The sequence below is a fragment of the Mirounga leonina genome, unplaced genomic scaffold (genome assembly GCF_011800145.1).
Source record: "Mirounga leonina isolate KUSES-001 unplaced genomic scaffold, KU_Mleo_1.0 Mir_176, whole genome shotgun sequence".
Taxonomy (NCBI): domain Eukaryota; kingdom Metazoa; phylum Chordata; class Mammalia; order Carnivora; family Phocidae; genus Mirounga; species Mirounga leonina.
The window spans coordinates 14,403,188-14,430,764 of NW_023270454.1; the positions used below are offsets into that span (position 1 = coordinate 14,403,188).

Sequence of the window (27,577 nt, forward strand, 5' to 3'; positions counted from 1 at the left end):
TAGGCAGTTTTCAGAAAAAGTTGGTTCTGTCCTGACCTGAGTTTCCCACTTCTGTATCGTCTCTACTTCACCTCATCCATCCTATTTTCCACTTGAACACCTTTTCTTTTATTCTTTCTTTGGTAAATTAAAACAGTTATTAGATTAGAAACAGTGGTTGAATGGGAAATCAGAATATAGCAATTCAAAAGACCAGCGTAAAATAGTGATTAGTATCGAGTCAGCAAGTATTTCAGGCATTTTAAACTTTACAGAGCTGCATACTGCTTGATATTTGTTGGGGTCATGTTTAATATAGCAATGTCTGATTTTGTTCCAGAACCTTCACACTGACACAAGGCTGGGAGCAGACTGCTTGTTGTAAGGTGGATCAGGCACCGTAATGGTGATTAATACTTCCCTGCATGGGGATTCTTCAAAGCTGCCTGGTCTCGCCGCCTTGAGAAGCAAAAAGCAGCCACTCTGGAAAACAGTATGGAGGTTCCTCAAAAAGTTGAAAATAGAGCTACCATACAACCCAGCAATTGCGCTACTGGGTATTTACCCCAAAGATACAAATGTAGGAATCCGAAGGGGTACGTGCAGCCTGATGTTTATAGCAGCAATGTCCACAATAGCTAAACTATGGAAAAAGCCAAGATGTCCACCGACAGAGGAATGGATAAAGAAGAAGTGGTATATATATACAATGGAATATTATGCAGCCATCAAAAGGAATGAGATCTTGCCATTTGCAACAATGTGGATGGAACTGGAGGGTATTATGCTGAACGAAATAAGTCAATCAGAGAAAGATATGTATCACATGACCTCACTGATATGAGGAATTCTTAATCTCAGGAAACAAACTGAGGGTTGCTGGAGTGGTGGGGGATGGGAGGGATGGGTGACTGGGTGATAGACATTGGGGTGGGTATGTGCTATGGTGAGCACTGTGAATTGTGTAAGACTTGAATCACAGACCTGTACCTCTGAAACAAATAATACATTATATGTTAAAAAAAAGAAGAAGAAGAAGAAGATAGTAGGAAGGGAAAAATGAAGGGGGGGAAATCGGAGGGGGAGACAAACGATGGGAGATTATGGACTCTGAGAAACAAACTGGGGGTTCTTGGGGGGGGATGGGTTAGCCTGGTGATGGGTATTAAAGAGGGCACGTACTGCATGGAGCACTGGGTGTTATGCACAAACAATGAATCATGGAACACTACATCTAAAACTAATGATGTAATGTATGGTGATTAATATAACATAATAAAAAAAAGGGGGGACAGTATCCTGCAGGAGCTCTGGAGGGGCTGCAGACTCCAAAAAGAGATATAACTAATGCAGTATGGGCCCATACACAATTGAAAACATATTCCTCATTTCCAGCCTTTCTCTATTTTATGTCTATTTAAAAATAAATGTCAGTGCAGTGTAGTGAAATATGATACAAAACAGTATTGGTGTTCAGTAAGCTGGTTCTCATCTGCTTGTGTAATTAACTGTCTGTTTTTTCTTTAATGAGGATATTGTAACTGTCAATGTAAAAAATTCCAGGCCTTTTGGAAAGATTCATGCACAATGTATTTTATCCTTTTTTTTCCCCCCAAAACTAATGATGTACTATATGTTGTCTAACTGAACATAATAAAAATAAAAAATAAAATATACTTGACATATTTTATCCATTTTAAAAATGCAGTTTGGGATTTCAAATTTCACATTTTTTGTATGTTGACTAAAACCGTAGATATTAACCTGTGTTGTCATTTATGTTCAAGTGACACTATTTGTTGAAGGAAGGAGGCAGGAAAGGAACTAACATATATTCAGAGACTACTGTAGACAATCATGGTCCAAATGCATTATGTTGCTTATTTTCTTCAAACGCAACAGTGGGCAGGCAGAGTTCCCATTGTTAACTATCCATGTGAACAGCTCTCTCTGAAGTTTAAGTCCTTCCCTATCCTGTCAGTTAGGTATTCCGATCATTACGATTTCTCATTTCGTAGATGAGGCTAAGATCAGTGAATTACTTGCCCAAGAGCCAATAGTTAAGTAATAGAATCTGAATTAGCAAAGAGGTGTTTGTGTGTGTGTGTCAATATGTGTGAGTGTGTGTGTGTGTGTGTGTGTGTATGCATGCGCGAATGTATCTGGCATCAAAATCCCTGAATTATCTCCTACCGTTCTATTTCCCTCTATACCTTCAATTAGACAAAATTGTTATTAGCAGCTCTTAAATGCCTGACCCAGAGCTAAGTGCTGAGCGAAGTATCTGGTAGCCCTTGACCTACTGGAACTTAAGAGTCTCAGTAAAGAGATCACGTTTACACAGCAGCTAGTTATGTGACAAAAGACAGCTTTTATTTTTAACCAGTTGGTCTCACACGTGGCTCTAAAAGGTAAAATTATTTCATCAAATATTGTATGATTTCACTTACATGTGGAATCTAAAAAGCAAAGCAAACGAACAAGGGAAAAAAACAGAAATATATTTGTAGATACAGAGAACAATCTAATGGTTGTCAGAGGGGACGGGGATGGGGGATGGGCTAAACAGGCAAAGGGGTTAAGAGATACAATCTTCCAACTGTGAAATACATACATCATGGGGATGTAGTGTACAGAACAAAGAATATAGTCAATAATATTATAAAAACCTTGCATGGTGAGGATGGTAACCAGACTTATCATGGTGATCATTTTGTAATGTATATAAATATTGAATCACTATGTCTTACACCTGAAACATTATATTGTATGTCAATTAGGTCAGTAAGAATTACCTTATCATTTAGAAATACTGTATCATGCTTGTAGAGCTGCAACAGAAAGCCAAGCAGAGCTTTTTCCTCTGTGGAGCTGAGTGAAGGGATAATCAAAGCTCACGAACTTGATCAAAATAAGGGAACTGAGACAGGGAAAGAAAGATGGCAGGAGGAAGATGAAAGAGTTGGGAAGAGGGTGAGGGCGATTTTAATGAAACATGGTCTCTGTCCCTCAATTTGACTTCTGGAATACAGACTTGAGTGTAACTAGAAAGCTCTGCAGTTTAAAAAGCTGACACGATTGCGTTAGTAAAGATGAGAGATGATGACAGGTTTAACCATGACAGTGATAATGGACTTGGAGATTAGGGATAGATTTGAGATGCATTTAAGAGAACCACGCATGGGTCTTGGTGGCCGATTACAAGGAATGGGTCTGGACAGAATCCCTGGGTTTGGGCTCGAGGCCATTATGATTTGGTGAGCATACTGCTTTCCTATAAAAGCGATGTGATGTTTAACTTTATGTGTCACCTTGGCTGGGTCATGGTACCAAGATATGTGGTCAAACATTACTCTGGATGTTTCTGTGATGTTGTCTTTTGAAAGAGATCAACATGTAAATTGGTGGACTTTGAGTACAGCGGACTGTCCTCCATAATTAGTGGGTAAACCTCATCCAATCAGCTGAAGGCCTAAATAGAATGAAAGACGGACCTCCCCCAGCAAGAGGGAATTCTGCCAGCAGACAGCCTTCAGATTTGAACTGCAACATCACCTCTTTCCTGTGTCTACAGCCTGCCACCCTTCCCTGCAGATTTTGGACTTGTCAGCCTCCACAATTATGTGAGCCAGTTCCTTAAAATAAAATCTCTCTCTCTCTCTCTCTCATTCTGTCCCTCACTGTCCTTCTCTCTCCCTCCCTCCCTTCTTCCCTCCCTTTGTGTGTGTGTGTATATACATCTTATCAGTTCTGTTTTTCTGGAGAACTTTGAATAATACAGGAGATAGAAATACTAAATTTCTTATAGAGTTGCCCTAAGGGAAAAAAAAAAAAAGCTGTAACTGAGATGCACATATAATAGCCAAAAATTTTCAAATATAAATTCTTATAAATAAAGACAAGGGAACATTATAGACCCCAAACACCCAAAACATAGATGTACTGCATACTCTAAAGATCCCAACATACCAGTCAAACGGATAGTTTAAAGTCGTTTTACAGATAGAGAAATAGAGCAAGAGGTTATGGGATGTGCTCCAGGCCTTGGTGCCGGCCAAGTGACGGAACTGGGATTCATACTCAGGTATGCTCAGCTTTAAAATCTGTGGTCTTGACACTTTACTTCAGTGGTTTCTCTTTCGAAGTTTTACTGTTTACAACTTTTAAACAAAGAATAGTGTTGGTGAGGCCTTTGCCATGCATATGGGGTTCCAGGCACTGTTCTAAAGCTGTATACATTGTAACACATTTAATCCATTCAACAATCCTATTTTATAGATGAAACAGACACAGAAATTGTGCTTAACTGACTGAGCCACCCAGGTGCCCCTGGGACAGAGAAATTATGTGAGATAAATCCTATGTTAACTTGTGGGGCTATTTTATGAAGGAGGGATGGAGAAAAGGAACTCCTATTTCTTCAGACTACTAGAAGCTTCACGCTTTCCACTAAGCTTTTTTATTTTAATAAGAAAAATGGTATCAAGATGTGTGGTTGGAAAGAATGGAAAATCAGTAATCTGACATTAATTATCAAATCTATTTAGCTTTTGAAAACAACTTATAATACATCTGTTCATGAATTATATTGATTGTTATAGTTTACTTAAAATATATTTTTCCTTACTGTACAAATAATGCACATCCAACCACTGTTAAGATTTTGCCTTATATACTCATGACACCCCCATCCAAACACTCACACACCCAGCCCTACATACTTACACAGACGTATTCATGAAAAAATACTGACTGTTAAAACTAACGGTCACTCTTTGACCTCAGCTTACTCAACAGAGCTGATCTCTTTCTTCTCTTCAAACACTCTTTTCTCCTGCCTTCCAGGACATCACACACTCTGGTTTTCCTTTGGCTTCCCTTACAGCTCCTGCCTCTTTACCTCCTCCTCATCAACCTGACCTCTAAACATTAAGATTGTCCAAAAGCTCAGTCTTGGGCTCCCTTCTTTTCCACTCATTCTTCAATGAATGCATCCAGGCTAATGGCCATAAATGCCATTTAGATGTTAATATTAATACATCTGCAGTTCACACCTTGTCCTGGAAGTCCAACTGCATACTGTATATTCAATTGCCTACTCAATACATCCACCCAGAAAGCTAATAATCATGCCAAAATTTGAACGTTAACATGCTCTAAATAAACTCCCTTCCAAACCTGCTTCTCCTTGAGAGGTGGAGTTACCACTTGTTGTTGTACATCCAAATTTGCCTCTCGTATTTGTATTCAAGCCAGAAGCCAGAGGGATCTCTTTAAATGCAAACTCACTGATTTAGTGCCTTGGCTCAGCTTAGGATCTTTTAAGCGCTCCTCATCTCATCCAGAGTAAAAGGAAGATTCCTTTCCAAGTGCTCTGGGGCTCTAGAGGATCTGCACAAACTCCTTTTTCCTCGTTCATTCAGCTCTAGCCACAGTGGCTTTCATGCTATTTATGGAACATACCAGAAAACTCTCACCCAAGGTATTTGTGCATATTGTCCCGTCTGCCTGCAACGCTTTCTCCCAGACAGGGCTCCTTCTCTCACAATCATATGACCATTAGGTCTTTGATCAAATGCCATGTAAGCATTTTCTGATTAACCATTTAAAATTCAGTTACATTCCTTCTACCACATATGATATGCCCCATTTTTCTTCCCTGATTTATTTTGTCCTGTAGCTCTTACCAAAATTTGACAGACTTTTATTTTACACGTTTGTTTATTAATGGAGTTTCTTTTTCTATAGATTGTAAGCTCATTATTTCAGTCTGCGTTCCATCCCCCCACCCAATTCTGCACATCCTCTTTCACTATGAGTTGCCTGGCATATAATGGGAGCACAATAAGCATTTCTTGAATGTTCAATGATTGCCGAATAAGTACTTAACACAATTGAGATTGTACTATAAATATAGATTTTTAATCTTGCTTTTTCTTGCCGTATTAGTATGAGGAAGTTAGGTATTTCCTCATATCAATGAATAAATTTTGGAAAAACTTAATTTTCTTTTATAAAAATTGTCAACTTAATAACTTTCATCAAAATGTATATATCAAATGGGCCCAATACTAGTCCCATGTGCCAAATTGAAAGTGTTTTTTTCCCTAGAAGCAAGTGACAAAAAGAAATTTAAATAAACACCCAACAGATTTGACTCAGATTTTGTAAGTCTAGAAACAAAGCAGAAGGGGAGAGTTGGATAATTTTAATTTATCAAGTTAAAATAGCTTGAAGTTTCTTTTTTTAAATCTTTTAAAATTATTATTATGTTCAATTAGCCAGCATATCCACTCTAGAGGTATTGTATTTTTATTTTTTGAGTGTCAAAATACCATTTCCCTGTTGACACAGGGTAGGAAAACATGATTGATAATATCCCCCTTGTATCCCAGCATATGAAAGACATAATGTATTTTAATTTCCTCTCTTCTCATACATTTATTTGGTGGTTTCCAACTTCTGACTATGACAAATAAAACTGATGAAATTCCTTATACTTATTTTTTAACACATCTCTGATTCCCTCATGATAAATGAATAAATGCAAATCAAAATGAAAGAACATTTTTGAGACATCTGAGACAATGTGGTTACATTTTGCCAAATTGCTTTCCAAGAACATTACTCTAATTTTCACTCCCCAATGGAGAATTAGAGTGCTCCTTTCCCCTCACACCCTGCCAACAATAGGAATTATCTTAGAAAAGCAATTATCACCAAATTTACGAGTTATAATGTGTCTATTAAAGTAATTTACACTCTTTAATTGTGAGTGAAGTTTAATGCTTTTCAAAGGTTTATTAGTTACTTGAAATTTTCTTTTGCGAATTGCCAGCTTTTCCTTTACTTCTTAGTGTTTGTCATTTTTTATTATTCAAATATGAAAGCTCCTTTAATAGCAAGTATATTAGTGCTCTGCTCCTCACACTGGTGTAACCATCTCTTTTCTGATCAATATCACTTACTTTTTGTTTTTTCTTAAGTTGAATAGATCAAATCTATCCATCTGCTCATTTATGATTTGGTTGATTTTTCTCAGTTTTTTTCCTAATTGTTACTGTCTCATTTTTAAACATTTAATTCCATAATTCATTTTAATTTTATTTTGTCATTGAACAAGGGCATTGTATAAAATCATCACTGTCTCTAGGTTGTCTTTTTTTTTTTTTTAAAGATTTTATTTATTTATTTGAGAGAGAGAGAATGAGAGAGAGCACATGAGAGGGGGGAGGGTCAGAGGGAGAAGCAGACTCCCCGCCGAGCAGGGAGCCCGATGCGGGACTCGATCCAGGGACTCGATCCAGGGACTCCAGGATCATGACCTGAGCCGAAGGCAGTCGCTTAACCAACTGAGCCACCCAGGAGCCCTCTAGGTTGTCTTAAATAACCACTTGGGACTCTGCTCTGTGGAGGCAATGTGCTTCCCCATGCCAGGGGCGGGGCCCTTATGGGCTGACAGCACAGGCATTTCAGAGAATAAAACATCAAAAACAAAGTTCACCTGCCTGGAATCTCTGAACTGTTTGTTTTAGCCTGGGACTGGGCACAGCTTCAGTTGTTTCTTCTACAGGTCCCTTTGTTATGTGTTTGTTAAAGGAAGATCACAGAAAATCAGGCTGGTGAGAATAAAGATTAGTCTTTGAAAGGAGCTTTCTGAACTAGAGGATGTGCAGTAGACTTTTTTGACCTGCTAAATGGCGTTGTGTAATGTAACTTCTTTTTGAGTCACTTCCATTGCTCTTTGCCACCTTTCTCTTTTCAACATTGGTCGTGTGCTTGATCAGGGGACTCGGAGAATCTCTGAGCCCTGGCAGGTCTGGGGCTGTAAAGTGTGAGTGCAGGTGGGAAGGGGGCCAAGAAGGTGGGAAGGACAGAAGATTGCAGGTGACCATCACCTCTTTTGACTCGGACAGGAGACGTGTATGTGGGCATGAAAACACCCAGCGTGAAACATAAAAGGAAGGAATGGAAGACAAGGTCCCTAGGGCATATTTATTAACAAAAGATGGTCCCTAAATTTCTCTGCAGAATAAAGAGCTGAAGAATATGAGAATATTGGCCTTGAAGAAAGAAAATTTGCATGAAGACTCTCCAGAGGAATGTTACCTGCTTTGTGCTGTTCCACAGAAGCTATAAAATTATGATATGCTTAGAGTTAGATGTTTTGAAACCAGTGAAGGAATTTTGACCAAAAGCTTGAAGGAAGCTTAAAGGTTGGTTAAGGAAATCAAGAAAAGTTTAAAGAATAATAATAGCTAAAATCACATAAGGTTTACTATGTAGTGGGCACTGTTCCAAGTCCTTGACATAAATTAACTAATTTATTGTCAAAATCCCCCCTATGAGTAGGCATTATTACTCTTCCCATTTTGCAGACAAGGAACATGAGGCAGAGTCAGGTTAAATCATTTTCCAGGGTATTCAGCTGGTAAATGGTAGAACCAGAAACTGAAGCCAAGCTGTTTGGTTTTGGAACTGCCCATTTACTTTAATTTAAAATAACATGTCTGTGAAAAAATAAAGGGAAAAGTTATTCAAGGTTTACCAAACAACATAATAATTTTTTTAATTGACTTGAACCATCTTTGAATTTTATTTTGAAAATTCCTATTGTCTCAATGTGGAGCCATATGAACAATAATTCTATGTTCTTGAAAAGATTATATTCATAACATATGTGACCAAAAGAGCAGCATGATAATTTTTTAAAAGATTTTATTTACTTATTTTGAGAGAGATAGAGAGAATGTGCACACACGAATTGGGGGAGGGACAGAGGGTGGAGAAAGAATCTCAAGCAGACTCCAATCCGAGCATGGAGCCCAATGTGGGACTCAGTCCCATGATTATGAAATCATGACCTGAGTCGAAATCAAGAGTCAGAGGCTTAGCTGACTGAGCCACCCAGGTGCCCCTATAATTTTTAAGTTTGATTGTCATCTTCTTCCTTAGTGATCTCATACCATCAAAGACCACCAATAATAAGCTCATGATACCCATATCTCCAGCTCAGACTTCTCTCCTGAACCCCAGACACATATATTTTACTTAACATCTGCATCTGGATATTTAATAGATATTGCAGGCTCAATATATCAAAACTAAACTTTCCATCTTTCCCTGTGAAACTGTTTCATGCTCAGATTTCTCCAATTTGGCTGGTGGGACAACAATCTTCCAACAGAGCAGGTCCCAAACCTTGTTGTCATCCCTGGCTCTTTTTTTCCTCATAACCCAGGTCCTACCTATCAGAAAATCCTACTGTTCTATCTGTGTGGTAGGCAGCCTCAAAGGTGGCCCTCAATGATCCCCATCTCCTGGTATTCACGACATGGTATAATCTCTTCCATTTGAGTGTGGACTGGAATTACCGACATGTTACTAATGAATCGAATATGCAGAAGTGACATGATGTTCCTTCTGAGGTTAGGCTACAAAAAGATAATTGTTTCCATCTTGGGTGTTTTCTCATGTTCTCTTGTGAGTCATAGACTCTGGTGGAAGCCAGCTGCCATGTTGTGAAGCAGTTAGGGTAGAGTTCATGCAACCTCAATGTACAGAGAAGCAACACCTGAAAATGATCTTAACTATGTTATGAATGTACCAACATTTTATACATCTGATGGTGTTCCTTTTACTGCAGCTGATCCAGATTACTGAGAGAAGTATCAACAGTTACTTGAAAGGGAGGACTTCTTTCCAGATTATGAAGAAAATGGTACAGATTTATCAGAGGCTGGTGATCCATACTGGGATGATAGTGATGATGAAATGCACCCAGAGATAGGCGAAGCTTGTAAAATTTTGGTTTGGAATCAGCATAAGTGAAAGCAATAAAGCCAAATTTCAGCATATGAGTTTTATAATAAAGCAGTTTGGGTTATGATGATTTAGCAGAACACAGGAAAGCAAGAAAATGTGTCACACTTATACCAAATTAAGGATGTTGAGTTATGTATATACTAATATATGCAACTTTAATTTTCTGTAACACTATCTGCCAAAATAAACTTTATTCCTATAACTTAAACTTAAAATGTATATACATATAATACATAAAAATTTATAACTTAAACTTAAAAAATATATTTATATCTAATATATATATATGTGTGTATTATGTACAATTAATGCCTCTCTTTTGGTTGCAATAAAATTGGTTTTGAATAAATGAAATATTGAAGGTTAAAAACAACAGGAGCATGATGAGAATGAGCTTGGAAGGGAATCTTTGGAGGCCTACTAACAGCCATGTGTATGAGCTTGGAAGTTGGTCTGGAGATGTTCACCGCTCTTGCTCAAACTTTGATGGTGGCAACTTTGTGAGAGGCCTGCACCAGAACCACCAAGCAAAGCTGCTCCAAGATTCCTGATCCTCAGAAACTGTGAGCTAATCAAATAGCAGTTGTTTCCAGCCCCTAAGTTTTTAGGTAATGCAACAGAGCAGTGGATATAAATACCACCTTCAAAATATATCCAGAATCAGATCACTTCTTATCATTTCCATAAATACCACCCAGCTTCACTATCTCCTGCCTGGATTATTCCAACAGGCTTTATAAAATGTCATACCACTTCTTCTCACTTTATTGTTTGCATCGTGAGGGCTCAACATCTCTCTTCAGAACCCTGCAATGACTCACCATTTCAATCAGAGTAAAAGGACCACAAAACTTTCTATGATATGGTGCCAAATTATACCTCTGCCTCACCTCTAACCCCTCTTCCTCCTGGCTTGCTCTGCTCCAACCACTCTGACCTCTTTACTCTCCTGAGCACCCATCAGACATGTTCTGATCTTTGGGCCTTTGCACTAGCAGGTTCTTCTCTTTGAAATGTTCGTCACAAACTATTACCTCTCATCTCCCTCAACGTTTTGCTCATTTCTTACCTATCTGTGAGGCCCACTCTATTTAAAATTGAAGCCATTGTCAATCTCCATACCTGCTCTCTCTTTTCTAATTTTTAAGCTCTAATAACTTATTATAAGATACTACATAATGTATTTATTATGATTATCATTTATGATAATAATTCTACCCTATTCTCATATTAGAATGTAAGTTCTATTAAGACAGGGATTTGTGTTGTTCACTGATGTATCTCAAGGGTGTAGAACAGTGTCTAGCACATTGTAGATCCTTAATAAATATTTGTTGACTACATCAACCAATGTACCTGGCATATTAGGAGATAATTTATATGCCTTTATTTTGATTGGAATGTAAGGTACTAATATCAAATGCTACCTTGGTCCCACTTCCATTATCATGATTAACTAGGATCTCTGAGTGATTTTCTGACTCAACATCGGCAAAGACTCAGATGGCTTATCTCTATGAATCATAAATGGTTCTAAAAAATAGAAGGAACTCCAGAAACCAGTCCTCAAAGAAACAAACCATGAAATATAAAAACATGATGTAGGCCTGGAATGGCTATCAGCCTGGGTGGGGACAGCTTGGGATATAGTCCACAGATGCAGTGAGTCAGATCCTGGACAGCATGGGGAGAAAAATTCAGGAAGCCTGTAGCAGGGAGCTGGCCAGCTACTTCACGCTGTGAGCTGGTGGAATTGCCCAGAGATAGGAGTCTTATAGTTGCATGGCAGAGATACTGAAACTTGGAATAGCATTGAGATAGAAACTGAATCTGTGGCTTCCCTCCCTGATTCCAAACCTTCTAGGATATTAGAAATGGTCTTCTTTCTGGCTACTAATAGAAATAGGATGAGATTCTCTTCGAAGGAAAACTTCCTCCAATTTAGTTCACTGGACTCCCAGAAGTGAAGCAGTAAACTCACAACAAAAGATAACCAACCATCAAACGCCTTTATACCCTGAAGATTTGCAGATGTTGAAATGTTAGGTAGGGAATACTCAATGGTTCTGTATTAAATACTCAAGGAAATAAAGAATACAATAAAAAAGATAAATATACAACAAGAAACCTTCAGGAATGCAAAGACAGATTTTTTAAAAAGTAAAATAGTAAGAAGTGAAAAATACAGTTGCTAAGAGCAAAAATTTAACACACAAGTAAAATGTTATGATAGACACTGTTGAAAGGGAATTACTGAATGGGAAGACATACCTGAAGAATTTATTTGTAATGCTGTAATGAGAGATAAGGGGATGGAAATCATTAAAGAAGGATCAAAAGACATGGAGGATAAAATGAGAAGGTCAAACCTATATCTACTTTGAGGTCCAAAGGATAATAATTGAGAGAAAGGAGAGGAAACCGATTTTAAAAGGTAATGACTATAATATTTCAAGAAAATCATGTACCCACAGATCTGGGGAGTATATTGCATTTCAGGGAGAACAAATAAAAAGATATCCATGCCTAGACATATAGTAGTGAAAGTGCAGAATGCCAAAGCTGAACGTTTTAAAAATAGCCAGAGAGAAATAAAAAATCACAAGCAAAAATAAAACCAAAAGACAATTTGGATGAAAGGATCCTCTCAACAGCAACCCTAGAAGCCTGAAGATGGTAGAATCATATCCTAAAAATATTGGCTGGAAATAGATGTCAGGCTACAGTTTGAGTCTAGCAAAACAATCTTTCAAGGATAAGGATTAAGACATCTTACGGAATAAAAAATAAGGTAGAAAAAAACTCTGATAGACTATATCATCTACAGACCTGCTCTAAAAAACATACTTTATAAAGTAGAAAAACGATCCCAGAAAGATGGTTTGTTATACATAGAGAAATGGTAAACAACACAATATGGCAAACATAAGATCTGAGTCCAAACAAAAAAGGTCTCCATGAAATAATGAACAGTGGAAGTTAAAAAAAGATAGCACCGAAATATTGGACAGTAACAGTATGTAAGCTAAAGAGTGATGATTTTGTTTTCCTTGAGAGAGAGGTCAAAATGGTTTTAGATTTATTCACTTATTTATTCACAAATATAATGCTGCTATTTCATGGATAAAAGGAACAAAAATTAAATGCATGGATTCAAAACAACAGGGAGAAAGAATGGGAAAAAATGCAGTCAAACAACTTTAAAAAGTTTCAAATAGTGAAAATAAAAAAAAAGATCAAGCAGGAAAAAAAGGTAAATGGAAGGAACAAATATAAACGTATCAATAATCACAATAAGCATAAATGGACTTGCCATTTGAAAGTATAAAAACTGTCAGATCAGATCTAAAACTTGGTAAGATGCTGCGTGTAGGAGATAGAGCTGAAACATAAGCACAGAAAAATTGAAAGTAAAAAATGGAAAAAGATATTAAATATACATATACACACATAAAAAATTGCTGGTGTCTTTATATTTGTTTTAGTCAAAGGCTCAGAAAAGGCATTTGCTGCCTGTTGATAAAAGTTTCAAGTTACCATAAAGATATAGAAACTGTAAATGTGTTTAATGAAATCACCTCAAAATATAAAAATAGAAATATTTGATAAAAGTAAAGGGAGAAATTTTCAAAAACATGATCATAGAGGGATATTTCAATACAATCTTATCAGCTGTTGATAAATAAAGCAGAGAAAAAAATCATCAAGTACATGGAAGTTTTGAGCAGCACAGATATCGAGTTTCATCTACTGCACATATATAGAACTTACTTTTGTATACTTGATTTTTTTAGATTTTCTTGACAAATAGAAAATACACATCTTCCTAATTAAAAAATATTTTTATACTAGTCCATAAGTCAAGGTTTAACAAAATTGAAAAGACAGGGCTGTATACACTATACTCTCTGACTTCAGATCAATTAAAAGTTATTATAAATCAATCAACAAACCTTCATATATTCAGATATAAAACATGCATTTTAAAATAAGTCATAGGTCAAAGAAGAAATCATAATGGAAATTTTAAAAACACTTCAAACTAAAGAAAGTGAAAATATTATATATAAACGTTTGTGGGATCAGCAAAAGTGGAGCTTCAGTGGAAATTTATTGTTTTAGATGATTATATTAGGAAAGGAGAAATGCTGAAAATCAATGAGATAAATGTCCAACTCTAAGTTCTTAAAAGAAATAAAAGTAAACCAAAGGAAAGGAAGTGGATAATGGTAGATAAATGATAATGAAAAAAAAAAAAATAGACCAGATCAACAATGTCAGAAGTTGGATTCTAAATGACTAAAAAATTATATAAACCTTAGGTGAGATTGATATGATGAGAGACAGAGAGAGAGAGAGAGACATAGATAGAGACAGAGATGGAGAGAGACAGAGATAGAGAGAGAAATAGAGACAGAGACATACAGAGAAACAGAGACAAACAGAGAGAAAGACAGAGATGTCCACTGTCATGAAGTGGACAAATTCTTAAAGAATAACTTTCCAAACATAGCTTAGGAAGCAACAGGTCCTAATAGCCTAGTAACTATTGAAAAATGTCTCCTGCATATGAAACAGCCATCAGAGATGATTTTATGAGTAAGTGCTTCCACATTTTCAAAGATCCAATCATCAGATTCTCACACTTCACCATTCTCAGTTCATTGTAAAAGACTGATTTAATCTTAATAAAGATTTTATTTATTTATTTGACAGAGAGATAGACAGAAGAGCACAAGCAGAGGGAGTGGCAGAGGGAGAGGGAGAAGCAGGCTCTGCACTGAGCAGGGAACCCGATGCGGGACTCGATCCCAGGACCCTGAGATCATGACCTGAGCCGAAGGCAGACACTTAACCATCTGAGCCACCCAGGCGCCCAAAAGACTGATTTAATCTTGATATCAAAATCAAAGAGATGAGATTTAAAAATATTACAAATCTTTTAATTGTTAAACTATGTAAGTGTCCTATGCGGAACATTTATAATACAAATCTAAAAGTTTATAAAAAGATAATAAATTGTGACCAAATCGAGTTTGTTCTAAGAATCAAAGTATGAATTAATTTTTCAAATGCTACCATTTTCAATCACCACATTGATTAAAATACTAAAAATCATACAATTATCTCAACTGATGTAGAAAAAGCATGCAATTAAATTCAATGCTCAATCATGATAAAAAATAAGCTTGTAATATAAACCAATTTTCTTAACCTGTTGGTGTTCGCAAACATTATTCTAAATGGAAAATTGTAAGCAGTATTCTTTTTGAAATCCAGGACAAGACAAAGATATCTGTCACTGCTTTATTGTCTTTAACATCGTTTTATAGTCTAGTCAGTGTAATTAAAAAAATAAATTAATTAAAGCATAAGGATTTGAAACAAGAAAATACTGTCATTTGAAAATGATTTGGTTGTATACATAAAACAACCAAGACCATACAGGCAAGTAATGAGAAATGATGGAAGAATTTAGAAAGATAGTTAACTACATGAAAGCCAATTGCATGTCTGTACAAACATTTAGAAAAAAAACATTTAAAGAAAAAGACACCATTTATGATGGCAACACAGACTATAAAATGTCCTAGGAATAAATCTAACAGATCTTTTGCAAGGACCTCTACAGAGAACAGTACAGATATAATAGAGGCATATTAAAAATTACTTAATAAATGGAGAGATAGAACAAAATAGGATGAGATGGAATGAGAATAGATGAGAGGATGTTTTTGAGTTAGAAAATTAAGTAATTGCATAAATGTTGAGTCTCTTGAAGATGATCTATAGATTCAGTACAATCCCAATGAAAGTTCCAATAGTTTTGTGTGTGTGTGTGTACATATGTTAAATCTGACAGATTGATTCTAATATTTATATGAAAGAGCTGAAGACCTAGTATAGTTAAGTTAAACTTGCAACTTGTCACTTAAGGAAGTAGTAGGGGAGATCTGAATCAGGAGAATTTTCTAACTGTTTTATAACCTGATTATTTATCATATTGTTATCCAGAAATGGAAGTAAATAAGTTGTTTTAAATATTCAAAATATATCTGGTCCATTTGGATTTTTCTGTATGATAATAAGGATAATATTTTTAAATTTTGCTAAATTTTTAAAATTTTATTTAAAAAAAATTTTGTATCTTAGGTTTATACTATGTATCAAATCATAATTGTTCATTCATACACATTATCATTGGTCTACACATGGCCTCCTTTTATCTTTTATTTCTTCTTTATTTACACAATAAAAAATGAACATCTGTGAACTCATTGCCCAATCCAAGAGTTAAAACCTTAATTTAACATACAAAATTCAAACTAGAGATGCAGTAAACTACTTTCTTTGTAGTAAATATTATTACTGCTTGCTTCTCCTTGTCCTTTCTTCTGGAAAAGAGACCTAGCAATAGTTTTCTTTTGTGGAACCTCCATTCCTTGAAGTCCTAATCAGATTATCAACTCTGATTGCCACCAATCCCTATCATAGATAAGTTTTGAAGTTTGACTCAAGCCCAGCCAATAAGATTTTCTTTTAAGGAATTTAAACTTGGAAAGAGCCATCTAAGGACAGAAGGCCATCCTGATGGCAGGACTCTAGAGAAACTGCCCATATTTCCTGTAAATGAGAGCCCCAGATGCAACTTGGATCTTGTCTTCTCAGCCTGGATGCTATATTCTTCTTAAGGTTCTGTGACAAACTCAATAGCATTCTAGGAAATCAAATTCTTTATTCTTTTCCTTAAGTTAGTCTGAATCAATTTCAGTTGCTTGCTTGTCTGCTACCAAGAATTATAGCAATTATTCTCTGTATTGAATTTAATTGTCTACCTGAGTAATGACCCTGTTTCATAGATATGTGAATATCTGAGATCTAAGTCTAGGCTCATCGAACTTAGCTACTGACAAAATACCCACCAAGGAAATCTTAGACTGAAAAGTTACTGAAAAGTCCATTTATCCAACCTGAATCAATGAACACATCTTCAACCAATCTTTGAAAAGTTATCAATAAATAAAATAAAAGATGTGAGAAAAAGACACCCTGGTGTCTCTAAAAGAAAATAAAACCTACTTACATAAACTACACTGCTGAATTTCTACTTCTTGGGTAAAGATCTTGAGACATGTACCATGAGGCCTCAGGCTCCTTGAGCCCCATATGTAACAATTTTTTCCTTCTTACAGGAAACAGATGGGATTAACAGACTGTTACATTGTCTGTGAAAATGAAGTATGGTTCCTCTCTTTCCATAGATAGACTGCTTGTCTGAAGCAAGGGAGACCATAAAATATCTCAAGTTTATATTTTAAAAAACCCTCTTTGTTTAAAAATCATTCTTATTTGTTTTGTATGCCTTTGTAAAGCAGAGGGAAAAACCTGCTCTTAAAAGGGTTAAGAAGCAAGACTAGATGTCATCAGGGCTAACAATTCTTGCAGGGAACAAAGTAATAGGTAATGGAGAAATTAGAATACCTCCTTGCCTGTTCCTTTGGGAAAGGTCAATTTGTTGTCCCCAGCAGTTTGCCTATGTTAGGTAGGCTGACCTTGTATCTACTTGCATCACCAGGTAAACCACAGTGGCTCTGGAGTCTCAGACTAACTAGACAATTGAGGAATCCTACCTTCAGTAGAAACTACCAACAGTGCATTCAGCACATGCTCAGTGAAGAAATAAATGATAGCAATTTCTTTCCAATCACATCCATTCAAATTAGTATCTTTGGTCATTAGCCACTCAACCAGTTATAAATCCCCTTTATGTTATCAATATCCTTCAACATTCCTTCGTGTTGTTTTTAAGAATACAGATGATCCCTGACTTACAATAGTCTGACTTACAATTTTTTGACTTTAGCATGGAGTAAAAACAATCTGTATTCAGTAGAAACCGTACTTTGAATTTTGATCTTTTCCTGGGCTAGCAATATGTGGTAGATCCTCTCCTGTGATGCTGGTCAGCCACAGCTCCTGGTCAACCATGTGATCACAGAGTAAACAACCAATATATTTGCAAACATTCTATACCCAGATGACCATTCTGTTTTTTACTTTCAGGGCAGTATTCAATAAATCACATGCAATATTCAATACTTTATTATAAAATAGGCTTTGTATTTGATGATTTTGCCCAACTATAGGCTAATATAAGTGAAAAGAGTGCGTTCGAGGCAGGCTAGGCTGAGCTATGATGTTCGGTAGGTTAGGTGTATTAAATGCATTTTTAACTGATGATATTTTTAACTCGCTATAAGTTTATCAAGATGTAAGCCCATGGTAAGTCGAGGAAGATCTGTATTAGGAAATATTTGTCTTGTTCAGATCCAGATTTCTGGATTGCATTTTTTATCAGCCATAATCATAGGCATATTTTAGGGAGAAATTAAATTACTTAGGCCTAAATAAAGTCAGTGAGTCCATGTTGACTTGGTTACCAACTTTTGGTTACCAACTTCCTTTCAAGATGCTTGAAAACCATCATTTTAATAATGTGTATTAAAACCAGTAATTACCTGTGTTTGGTGGATTTTTTTCAGGACTGCATTGATTTGTTTTATACTTCTAGGATTTCTTCCATTCTTGATAAATACTTATGGATGGAATGTTAACTGAAGTTCCCTGATATCTTCTGTAAATTTGCCCAGTAATCTTTGAAGTTTGTTTCAAGTGTCTTATACTCACTTATCCAGAGTATTTACATGCTTACAATCTATTGTAGGCCTCAATTGCTTCTATCAGTATTTGGTTTACCTTTTTCAGAAAACAAAATCTTTACTGAGAAAGAAAAATAAATTAAAAGTTTTTTTTTTTTTCTTTTTGTAATACATCAGTATTTTATTGCTGGTCCAAAGCACTAAGCTTATCTATTAGAACATAATTTAGAATGCCCTTTTATGTGTTCATGGCAAATCTATTGTTATATAACTCTTTGTGGCTGGGCCTTCTCTCATGATTATAGTATCTGGTCATATTCTTTCTCGGAACTAGTGAGGATTTGAGGATGTCATATTTCAGTCCTTCACATAAGACCCTTCTTTCCTTTTAGTCTGTTTTTATTGAGGACTTATTTCTAGGAGAAACTCCCTGATTTTTTCTTCCTTTTTGAAGAATCTGAAAGAAGGTAATTGATAAGATGAGCTCAGTTCTCTTCCTAAACCACACATCTGTGAAAATTACTATGAAGACTGGACCTTACATGTGTGTATATATATATGCATATGTGTACATGTGTATGACATATAGAGTCTTACCTAATTGTATGTTTATTTAAACTGTATACTTGTTTGTATATATATATATATATATAATACATTATTAATACGTATATTTACATATACACATCAGGATATTAAAATAAAGTGTTAGCTGAAGTGTCAAATATTACCATGCAAAATTTGCAAGAAAGAAGTTGGGGTAAACTAGTTAGATGACTTTATACTTTTCATTCATATTGATGGCATGAAAAGGCCAGGAATTGGAAATTAGGGAAGGAATCTTGAAGGTTGCTTTGGAATGAGTTATCTTATGTGCCTTACTTCCTTCTTTTTTGCGGGGGGGTGGTGCATAGGAAGATACATCCTTAGAGAACTGAATTTCCGGAGGATCAACCACCTGGAGAATGTGATATATGATTCTCTTTCTTTCCCCCAAACACACAGTTTGGGTGACAAAGTGAACTTTTGTCTGTGTCACCTTCAAGAATTCTAAAGCTTGAGAGCTGGCTGGGTGGGTCGATGGCAGCAGAGCATAGGACTGCATTTTGGCAAATAATGGAGCTTCCAGAGTTTGTCAAAAGAAAGGAAGAGATGTGGACATGTGTGATGCAAAGCCCACAATTGGAAGTCTTAGATTCTGTTCCAGAGACAGACTAGAGGGGAGAGGAGAGTCAGCTGAGGGAAGCTGCCAGTGGCCTCCTGATGCTCAGTGGCTATAGAAGGAACCACAACTGGCTGGAATAGTGACAAAATTGCCCATGTCATAGAATGTAGGTGGGAAGTTTCCAGCCGTGGGAGGTCCGAGGAACTCAGGATCATGTCATGAAGGAGATAACTCTAAGCACCAGCCAAACCCAGAAAGACAAAGGATCACCAGTTTGATTCCAACCAGTCAAAACCACCTATTGGAGTCAAAAATCTGTTTTCATATTGGGAAGGAGCTTCTCAGGTACAGGCATAGCTCTAAGATATTGTAGGTTCAGGTTCAGTTCCAGACCACCACAATACAGTGAATACTGCAACAGAGCAACTCAAAGGGATTTTTTGGTTACCTGGTACATATAAAAGTTATGTTTACACCATACTGTAGTCTATTGTGTGCAATAACAATATGTTTAAGAAAATCAATTTACATCCCTTAATTAAAAATATTTTATTGCTAAAAAACGCTAGCCTTCAGCTGAGCTTTCAGTGAGTTCTAATCTTTTTGCCAGTGGAGGGTCTTGCTTCATTGTTGTGGATTGCTGACTGATCAGGGTGGTGGTTGCTGAAGGCTTGGAGTGGCTGCGGCAATTTCTTAAGATAAGGCAACAATAAAGTTTGCTGCATTGAATCTTACTTTCATGAACAGTTTCTCTATGCCATGCAATGTTGTTTGATAGCATTTTACCCACAGTAGAACTTTTTCAAAATTGAAGTTAATCCTCTCAAATTCTGCTGCTGCTTTATCACCGAAGTTTACAGAATATTCTAAATCCTTTGTTGTCACTTCAACAGTCTGCCAGGAGTAGATTATATCTCAAAAACATTTTTCTTTGCTCACCCATAAGAAGCAACTCCTCATCCATTCAGGTTTAATCATGAGATTATAGCAATCCAGTTCCATCTTCAGGCTCCACTTCTAATTCTAGTTCTCTTGCCATTCTACCACATCTCCAATTACTTCCAATATTGAAGTTTTGAACCCCTCAAAGTCATCCATCAGGTTTGGAATCAACTTCTTCCAAATTCCTGTTCATGTTGATATTTTGACCTTTTCCCATGAATCAAAAATGTTCTTAATGGCATCTAGAATGGTGAATCCTTTCCAGAAGGTTTTTAATTTACTTTGCCCAGATCCATCAGAGGAATCACTATCATGGCGCTAGAGCCTTACAAAATGTATTTCTTAAGTAATAAGACTTGAAAATTGAAATTACTTCTTGATCTATGGACTGCAGAATGAATGTTGTATTGGCAGGCATGAAAATAACATCAACCTCATTGTTTATCTCCATTGGGGCTCTAGGGTGACCAGGCACACTCTCAACCAGCAGCCAGTTTTGAAAGAAATCTTTCTTTCTGGACAGTAGTTCTCAACAGTGGGCTTACAATATTTAGTAAACCATGTCGTAAGCAGGTGTGTTGTCATCCAAGCTTTGTTGTTCCATTTATAGAGCACAGGCAGAGTAGATTTAGCATAATTCTTAAAAACCTTAGGATTTGCAGAATGGTCAGTGAGCACTGGCTTCAACTTAAAGTCACCAGCTGCATTAGCCCCTAACAACAGAGTCAGCTTGTCCTTTGAAGCTTTGAAGGCAGGCATTGACTTCTCCTCTCTAACTCTGAAAGTCCTATATGGCATCTTCTTCCAATAGGAGGCTGTTCCATCTGCGTTGAAAAATTGTTGTTTAGTGCAGCTACCTTCATTAATTATCTGAGCTGGATCTTCTGGATAACTTGCTGCAGCCCTTGCTGCTTCACTTTTCACTCTTCTGTAATGGAGGTGGCTTCTTTCCTTAAACCTCATGAACCAACCAACTTTTTAAAAAAATTTTCTTCCAGAGATATTTTAATAAAAATTGGCTATTTCCAAGAAACACCCACTGCATGCCCATCAATAAAAGAGAACCATAACAAAATAGAAAATTTACCATATGGCTATGATTTAAAGAAAAAAAAAAAAACGGGCAGACACTCAAGCACAAAGTCCAATATTAAAATCATATTCCTTTTTATGGGCTATGATTAGGATTCTGAATATTTACCGAAATAAAACAATACAAATGCTGGACTACTTAGGTCAAAGGACCTCTCATAGAAGCATATCTGTCCTTAAAGGCATTCCAGTTTGAGACTCAATTTTAAGAATAAGGCATAACAAATGAACAGAAGACATACTAGGTGAAAGAGGGATTCTTCAATTCCCAACATACTCTACACCTGATAAAACAAATCTAGACTTTTTTTTTTTCTTTAAACAACTGCCAAGGCTGGAATCAAAGATAAATAGAAGGCACAACAGTTTTGCTCTGGTTTTGTGTTATTTGGATTTTGGGGTTTCTTTGTTTTTGGTTTTGTTTTGTTTTGCAAATACAAATTAAACATGAAAAAACTACTTCAAAAGAAATCTGTATCAGTTGCATTCTAGACATTTAAAACCTTTCTCACAATTTAAATGGTAAAAACAGGTTTATAATTGTTTTATGATCATATATCAAAAGAAAAAAAATAAAACTCTACTAACACCTTTTATTTTTTTAACCATACCAGCCAGAATCAAAACTGTCAATTTTTCCAATGGCAATTTCTACATACCAGAAGGTAGTCATGACTCTCAAAGAAGAAACAATTTGGATTTTTCCTGCCTTCAAAATGTTTATCAAATCCTGTGTTTCTCACAGGCTTTTGAAACACATAGAAAATAAGAAATATTCCAATGAATGAAACATACCAAATGTCAGTAATAAACAAGACACATTCCTTTGGGGAAACAGCTGTTAAAAAAAATCCAGTCTGTATATGCAAAAGTAAAGCAAGGAAATTCAGTCTTTTTCTCTTCTTTAAAAATCTGTTTTTCCTAAAATATCATTCCACAAAATTGGAAGTGAAGGACTAAAAGGTGAGGAGAGGGAAGGGCGGGAAAGGGAGCACACATAATTAACACAAAAAGTAAAATTGTACAAACTTAAGCAGTTTATAATAGACTAGGGTCAATCTCCAGGATACCAAACGCTGGTGTAAGAAATTCACCATTCTGCGGGAGCTAGGAGATTTGTACTGCTGCGTGAAGATCAATTGAAGAGCAATTCACTGCCTTGGAGCGATTCCCCTTCCCACTCCAAATCCTGGTTTCTGCACCATGCCTCCACGGGGAGGGCCTCTCATTCCACCACCCAGCCCACCTCGAGGGCCTCCAGGTCCCTGCAGGCAGTTATCTCGACGGTCCCCTTCCCAGGCAGCTCGAGTACTCTTCTCTTCCACATTCAGACGGACCTCACCTCTGAACATGATGGGCCGGTTGCTAAGGACCTTCTGAACAGGCTCAGAATCATCAAACACAACAAAATCCAAACTGGGTAATTTCCCGCCGCTGTTAATGCGTAGCTCCACCACATTCCCATAACTTTGAAAAAAATCTTTAAGCTCCGATTTGTCCACTTCATGTGGCAGATTGCCAATGAAAAGTTGGTGACTATTAGGGTGTCTCACAATTCTTTGGGGTTCGACATCACTTTGCTCACCAGCCTCACGGATTGGTCTAGGTCCGCTCTGGGGAGGAATATTTATTTGTTGTTCTCGCACTCTTTGATCCCTCTGAGGCCTCTGCGGTGGAATCTGAGACTCAGGCTTAGACTCTGGACGAGGCTGTGAAGCTGGTACTTTAACAACATGAGGTGGTATCCCAGTAACTGGAACAGCTCCACTGGGTGGAAGGTTCTTACTGGTCACAGATGCCCAAGAAAATGTCCTCAAGTCTGAGCTATGTCCGTAGGTGCTGGGGAAGAACTCTTCTGAGCATCCTCAGGGGCAGTTTCTTCCAATGCTGGCTCAGACTTTTCCACTTGGATTTCAAATACAGGTTCTTGCTCTGGTTCTGGTTCAGGATCTGGCTCTGGTTCAGCAACAGGTTCCTCTAAATGTTCTTCTAAGTCATTGCTGACAGTCTGATCATAGAAAGTTCCAGAGTCATCAGGTACCACCTCAGGTGTCTGCTGTCTTTCTTCAGGTTCCTCTACCTCTTCCTCCGATTCCTCCTGAGGCTCAGTGACAAAGCCACCAAAGACCTCATCTTGGTATCTGAAGATATCATTGTGAACGTAGAACTTATTTGCAACAGAGCCCTCAGGAGCAAGGACAAATGTCTGCATGACTCTCCTCAAAGCCTGGTTGTTATTAGAGAGCAACCCCATCACCTGGACCACTACACCATCATTCAGAGTGGCATGAGCATCAACATGGTGAATCTTAGTGTGACAATTCGTAAAGTTTTGTGACATCGCTTTCCTATGGATCTCTTTCTGTCCATAGACTGCATCTGCTGGCTTTCCATTTGAATCCAATCCCCCATGGACATAAGAAGAGTTCTTTCCATAAAATCTGTGTAGCATGTCTGGGGCCTGGTTCAGCAGTATGTAATACTCTCACAAATTCCCGCCTGACCAGCAGGGGACTAGGCTTCTCCATAACCATTGCTTTGGTCAATTCAACCTGTGCGGCTGAGCGGCAGAGGAACAAGCTTTGTTCCACAGTACAGCAGAAGGCAAAATCCCCTCACGCAACTGCGTCCGCCCCAACCAACTTTTCTTCAGTTTCCTCACCTCTCCCAGCCTTCACAGAACTGAAGAGAGTGAGGGCTTTGATCTGGATCAGGCTTTAGCTTAGGGGAATGTTGTGCCTGGTTTAATCTTCTGTTTAGACCACTAAAACTTTTTCATATCAGCAATAAAGCTGTTTCTCTTTCTTATCATTCACTGTGTTCACTGGAGTATTACCTTTCTCCTTCAAGGACCCTTCCTCTGCATTCACAACCTAGCTAACTGGGTGGTGCAAGAGGCCTAGCCTTCAGCTTATCTTGGCTTTTGACCTGCCTTCCTTGCTAAGCTTAATCATTTCTAGTTTTTGGTTTAAAGTGAGAGATGTTAGGGTCTTTCTTTCACTTGAACATTTAGAGGCCATTGTAGGGTTATTAGTTGGCCTATTTCAATATTGTTGTGTCTTGGGGATGAGGGAGGCCGTAGGAGAAGGAGATTGATGCAGGGAGGGGTGGTCCGTGGAGCAGTTGGAAATATACAAGTATCTATTAAGTTCACCAACTTTGGGGCGCATGGGTGGCTCCGTTGGTTAAGTGTCTGACTCTTGGTTTTGGCTCAGGTCATGATCTCAGGGTCATGAGATCAAGACATGCATTGGGCCTCCTTAGAATTCTCTCTCCCCCTCTCCCTCTGCCCTCCCTACCAGCTCACGTGGGTGCACATGATCTCTCTCTCTAAAAAAAAAAAGTTCACCATCTCATATGGGCATGGTTCATGGTACCCCAAAATTATAATAGTAACATCAACGGTCACTGATCACAGATCACCATAACAAATATAATAATAATGAAAAAGTTAGAAATACTGTAAGAATTAAAAAAATGTGACTGAGACACGGGATTGCCATAAACCTTCAATTTATAAAAAAAAGGCAGTATCTGTAAAGAATAAAGTGAAGCACAATAAAATAATGTATGCCTGTATAGGGAAGGAGAAGAAACAGACTAACTCCCACTTCCTTATTTGTACATGGTCCCCCTGTATTTTTGATTCTCACGTAGCAAAAGACAGTTGAACTATAGAATCAAACCTATGATTTGCAACTTAGTGAGACTTTAGGACTTCTAATTGCTTTCAAATGACCACACTTATGGGGTGGATTTTCTTTTTCTTTTTTTTTTTTAAGATTTTATTTATTTATTAGAAAGAGAGAATGAGAGAGGGAGTGCATGAGAGGGAGGGGGGTCAGAGGGAGAAGCAGACTCCCCGCTGAGCAGGGAGCCCCATGTGGGACTCGATCCCGTTACTCCAGGATTGTGACCTGAGCCGAAGGCAGTCGCTTAACCAACTGAGCCACCCAGGCGCTCCATGGAGTGGATTTTCATCCAGGTGCCTGGGAAGAACTAGGCCACTGCCAAATTTGTGAGAATGGTGGTCAAAAAAATAAACTTACTTTGCAATTGCTCTCTCTGAGTCATATCTGTCACCCAGGAAAACCATTAAGATAGGCTGCATCATATGGATCCTGTTGTATATCTAAATACCTATTATTTTAACCATGTTTTAATAATACAGTATATTTATGATTGCCTAATGTGTTCCCTAATTATCCCATGAGCACTGTTTTCTATTCCTGGTTTTATTACTTCTCTGTGTAGACAAACTGAAGTGATATTCAAGTCCTTTACATTTTAACAATGTCCTTCAACCAATGACCATTAGTTTCTTTGTCATCTATTTGTCTTCCTATCCATTTCTTTCTTCCTATTATCCACTTGTGTTTTGAATGGTGATTTTGTTTTTTTAAACTTCACAATCACTACTTAAGCTTTCATTACACACTTACACTGCCTTACCTTGAATTAATTTATTCAACTGCTCTCCAGTGAAACACATGCTTTTATTTAGCACTTTTATTTATTTAGAGATCAACATCCCTGCTTCTTGAGATCCACCTGATTTAACAGTCACAGGCTAAAATGGAACTCTAAGTTTGGATGTGGAAAATCAGTATCAGCCTCCTATCACCTGCCAGATAAAAATCAAAAGATGCTGGGTGGCTTATTTATTTGTTTATTTATTTAAGAGGCATTCAGAGAGTATTATTTTTTTTAAATTATAGTTGACACGCAAGTTACATTAGTTTCACGTGTACAGCTTAGTGTTTCAACTTCTCTAGATGTTATGCTGCACTCACCACAAGTGTGGCTGTCATCTGTCACCATACAATGCCATCACAACATCATCGACTATATTCCCTATTCTATATTTCTTTTTTTTTTTTAAGTGGACTCCATGCCCAGCACAGAGCCCAAGGTGGTGCTTGAACTCACGATCCTGAGATCAAGACCTGAGCTGAGATCAAGAGTTGGACACCCAATTGACCAAGCCACCCAGTGCACCCACCTTGCTGTATCTTTAAAATCCACATAAAACAGTCAGGAGCATCCTTAGAAATTTGTTCTTTTTGAGAAAATGCCAGTTCTTCTAGTCCAGGGGTTCGTAAGGACAGTCAGGGGTTTGTGAGCTCAAAATTATTTTCATAATGATACTAAAATATTAGTTGCTTTTGCCCTCTCATTCTGTCATTAGTGCAGAGTAGATGACATGTGAAACACCATCACACAAATGGTTAGTGGGATGTATGCTTGTGTTCTCCTGTTTTTAAATGCTCATTTAAAATTTTTAGTTAGGTAAATTTTGATAGATTATAACCACATAAACAAAAGCTTGTTAGGGTCCTTAGACCAAAGAATTTAAGAACTTGCATTCTAAAACTGTTTTTTAAATATTTAATATACAAGTAATTATACAATAAAAGTGGAGTAAAACTGGTCTAAATGAATATATATATATGTAATTGTTAGGGTTTTAAATGCATATATATATGTATACACACACATACATATATATAATGGTTACAGTCCTCAGAAATTCTGAGGCTTATATTGTTTTTACTGTCTTATTCATATAGTTTACTATGACAAAAAACATTTGGAAAATCTTAATTTTCTTGATAACCACTTAACCAAAAAGGTCAGAGCTACAGTTTGATGATTTGGTGTCCTGACATAAGTATTTTTGAAGAATTATTGCCTTGCATATTAAATTAATTGGATATAGATTTACTTTTAAATTATGTAGTCCAGTGTCAACATACTTCAATTAAAAATAAGTAACTGAATAAATAATAAATAAATAATGTAGTCCAGGGGAAGCAAACGAAAGGAATAATATTGGCTATATAATGTGGTAAGTCAGTCATACAAGATAAACTCATCTTTTCTAGTTACTCTGAGAATATTTATTGGTAAGTAT

The 27,577-nt window shown here is 37.0% G+C and overlaps 2 protein-coding genes across 3 annotated transcripts in view; both read right to left on the bottom strand.

Annotated features, from left to right (window-relative positions):
* Positions 1–27,577, bottom strand: part of GALNTL6 (polypeptide N-acetylgalactosaminyltransferase like 6) — a 1,199,405-nt gene that overhangs the window by 300,422 nt on the left and 871,406 nt on the right. The gene's annotated exons all lie outside the window — the stretch shown is intronic.
* On the bottom strand, positions 22,549–24,373 carry LOC118022156 (ras GTPase-activating protein-binding protein 1-like). Its single transcript, XM_035022702.1, is given in 3 exon segments — positions 22,549–23,491; positions 23,494–24,146; positions 24,148–24,373. Coding segments are annotated over 3 exon segments (1,380 nt in total). The 5' UTR covers positions 24,198–24,373; the 3' UTR covers positions 22,549–22,814.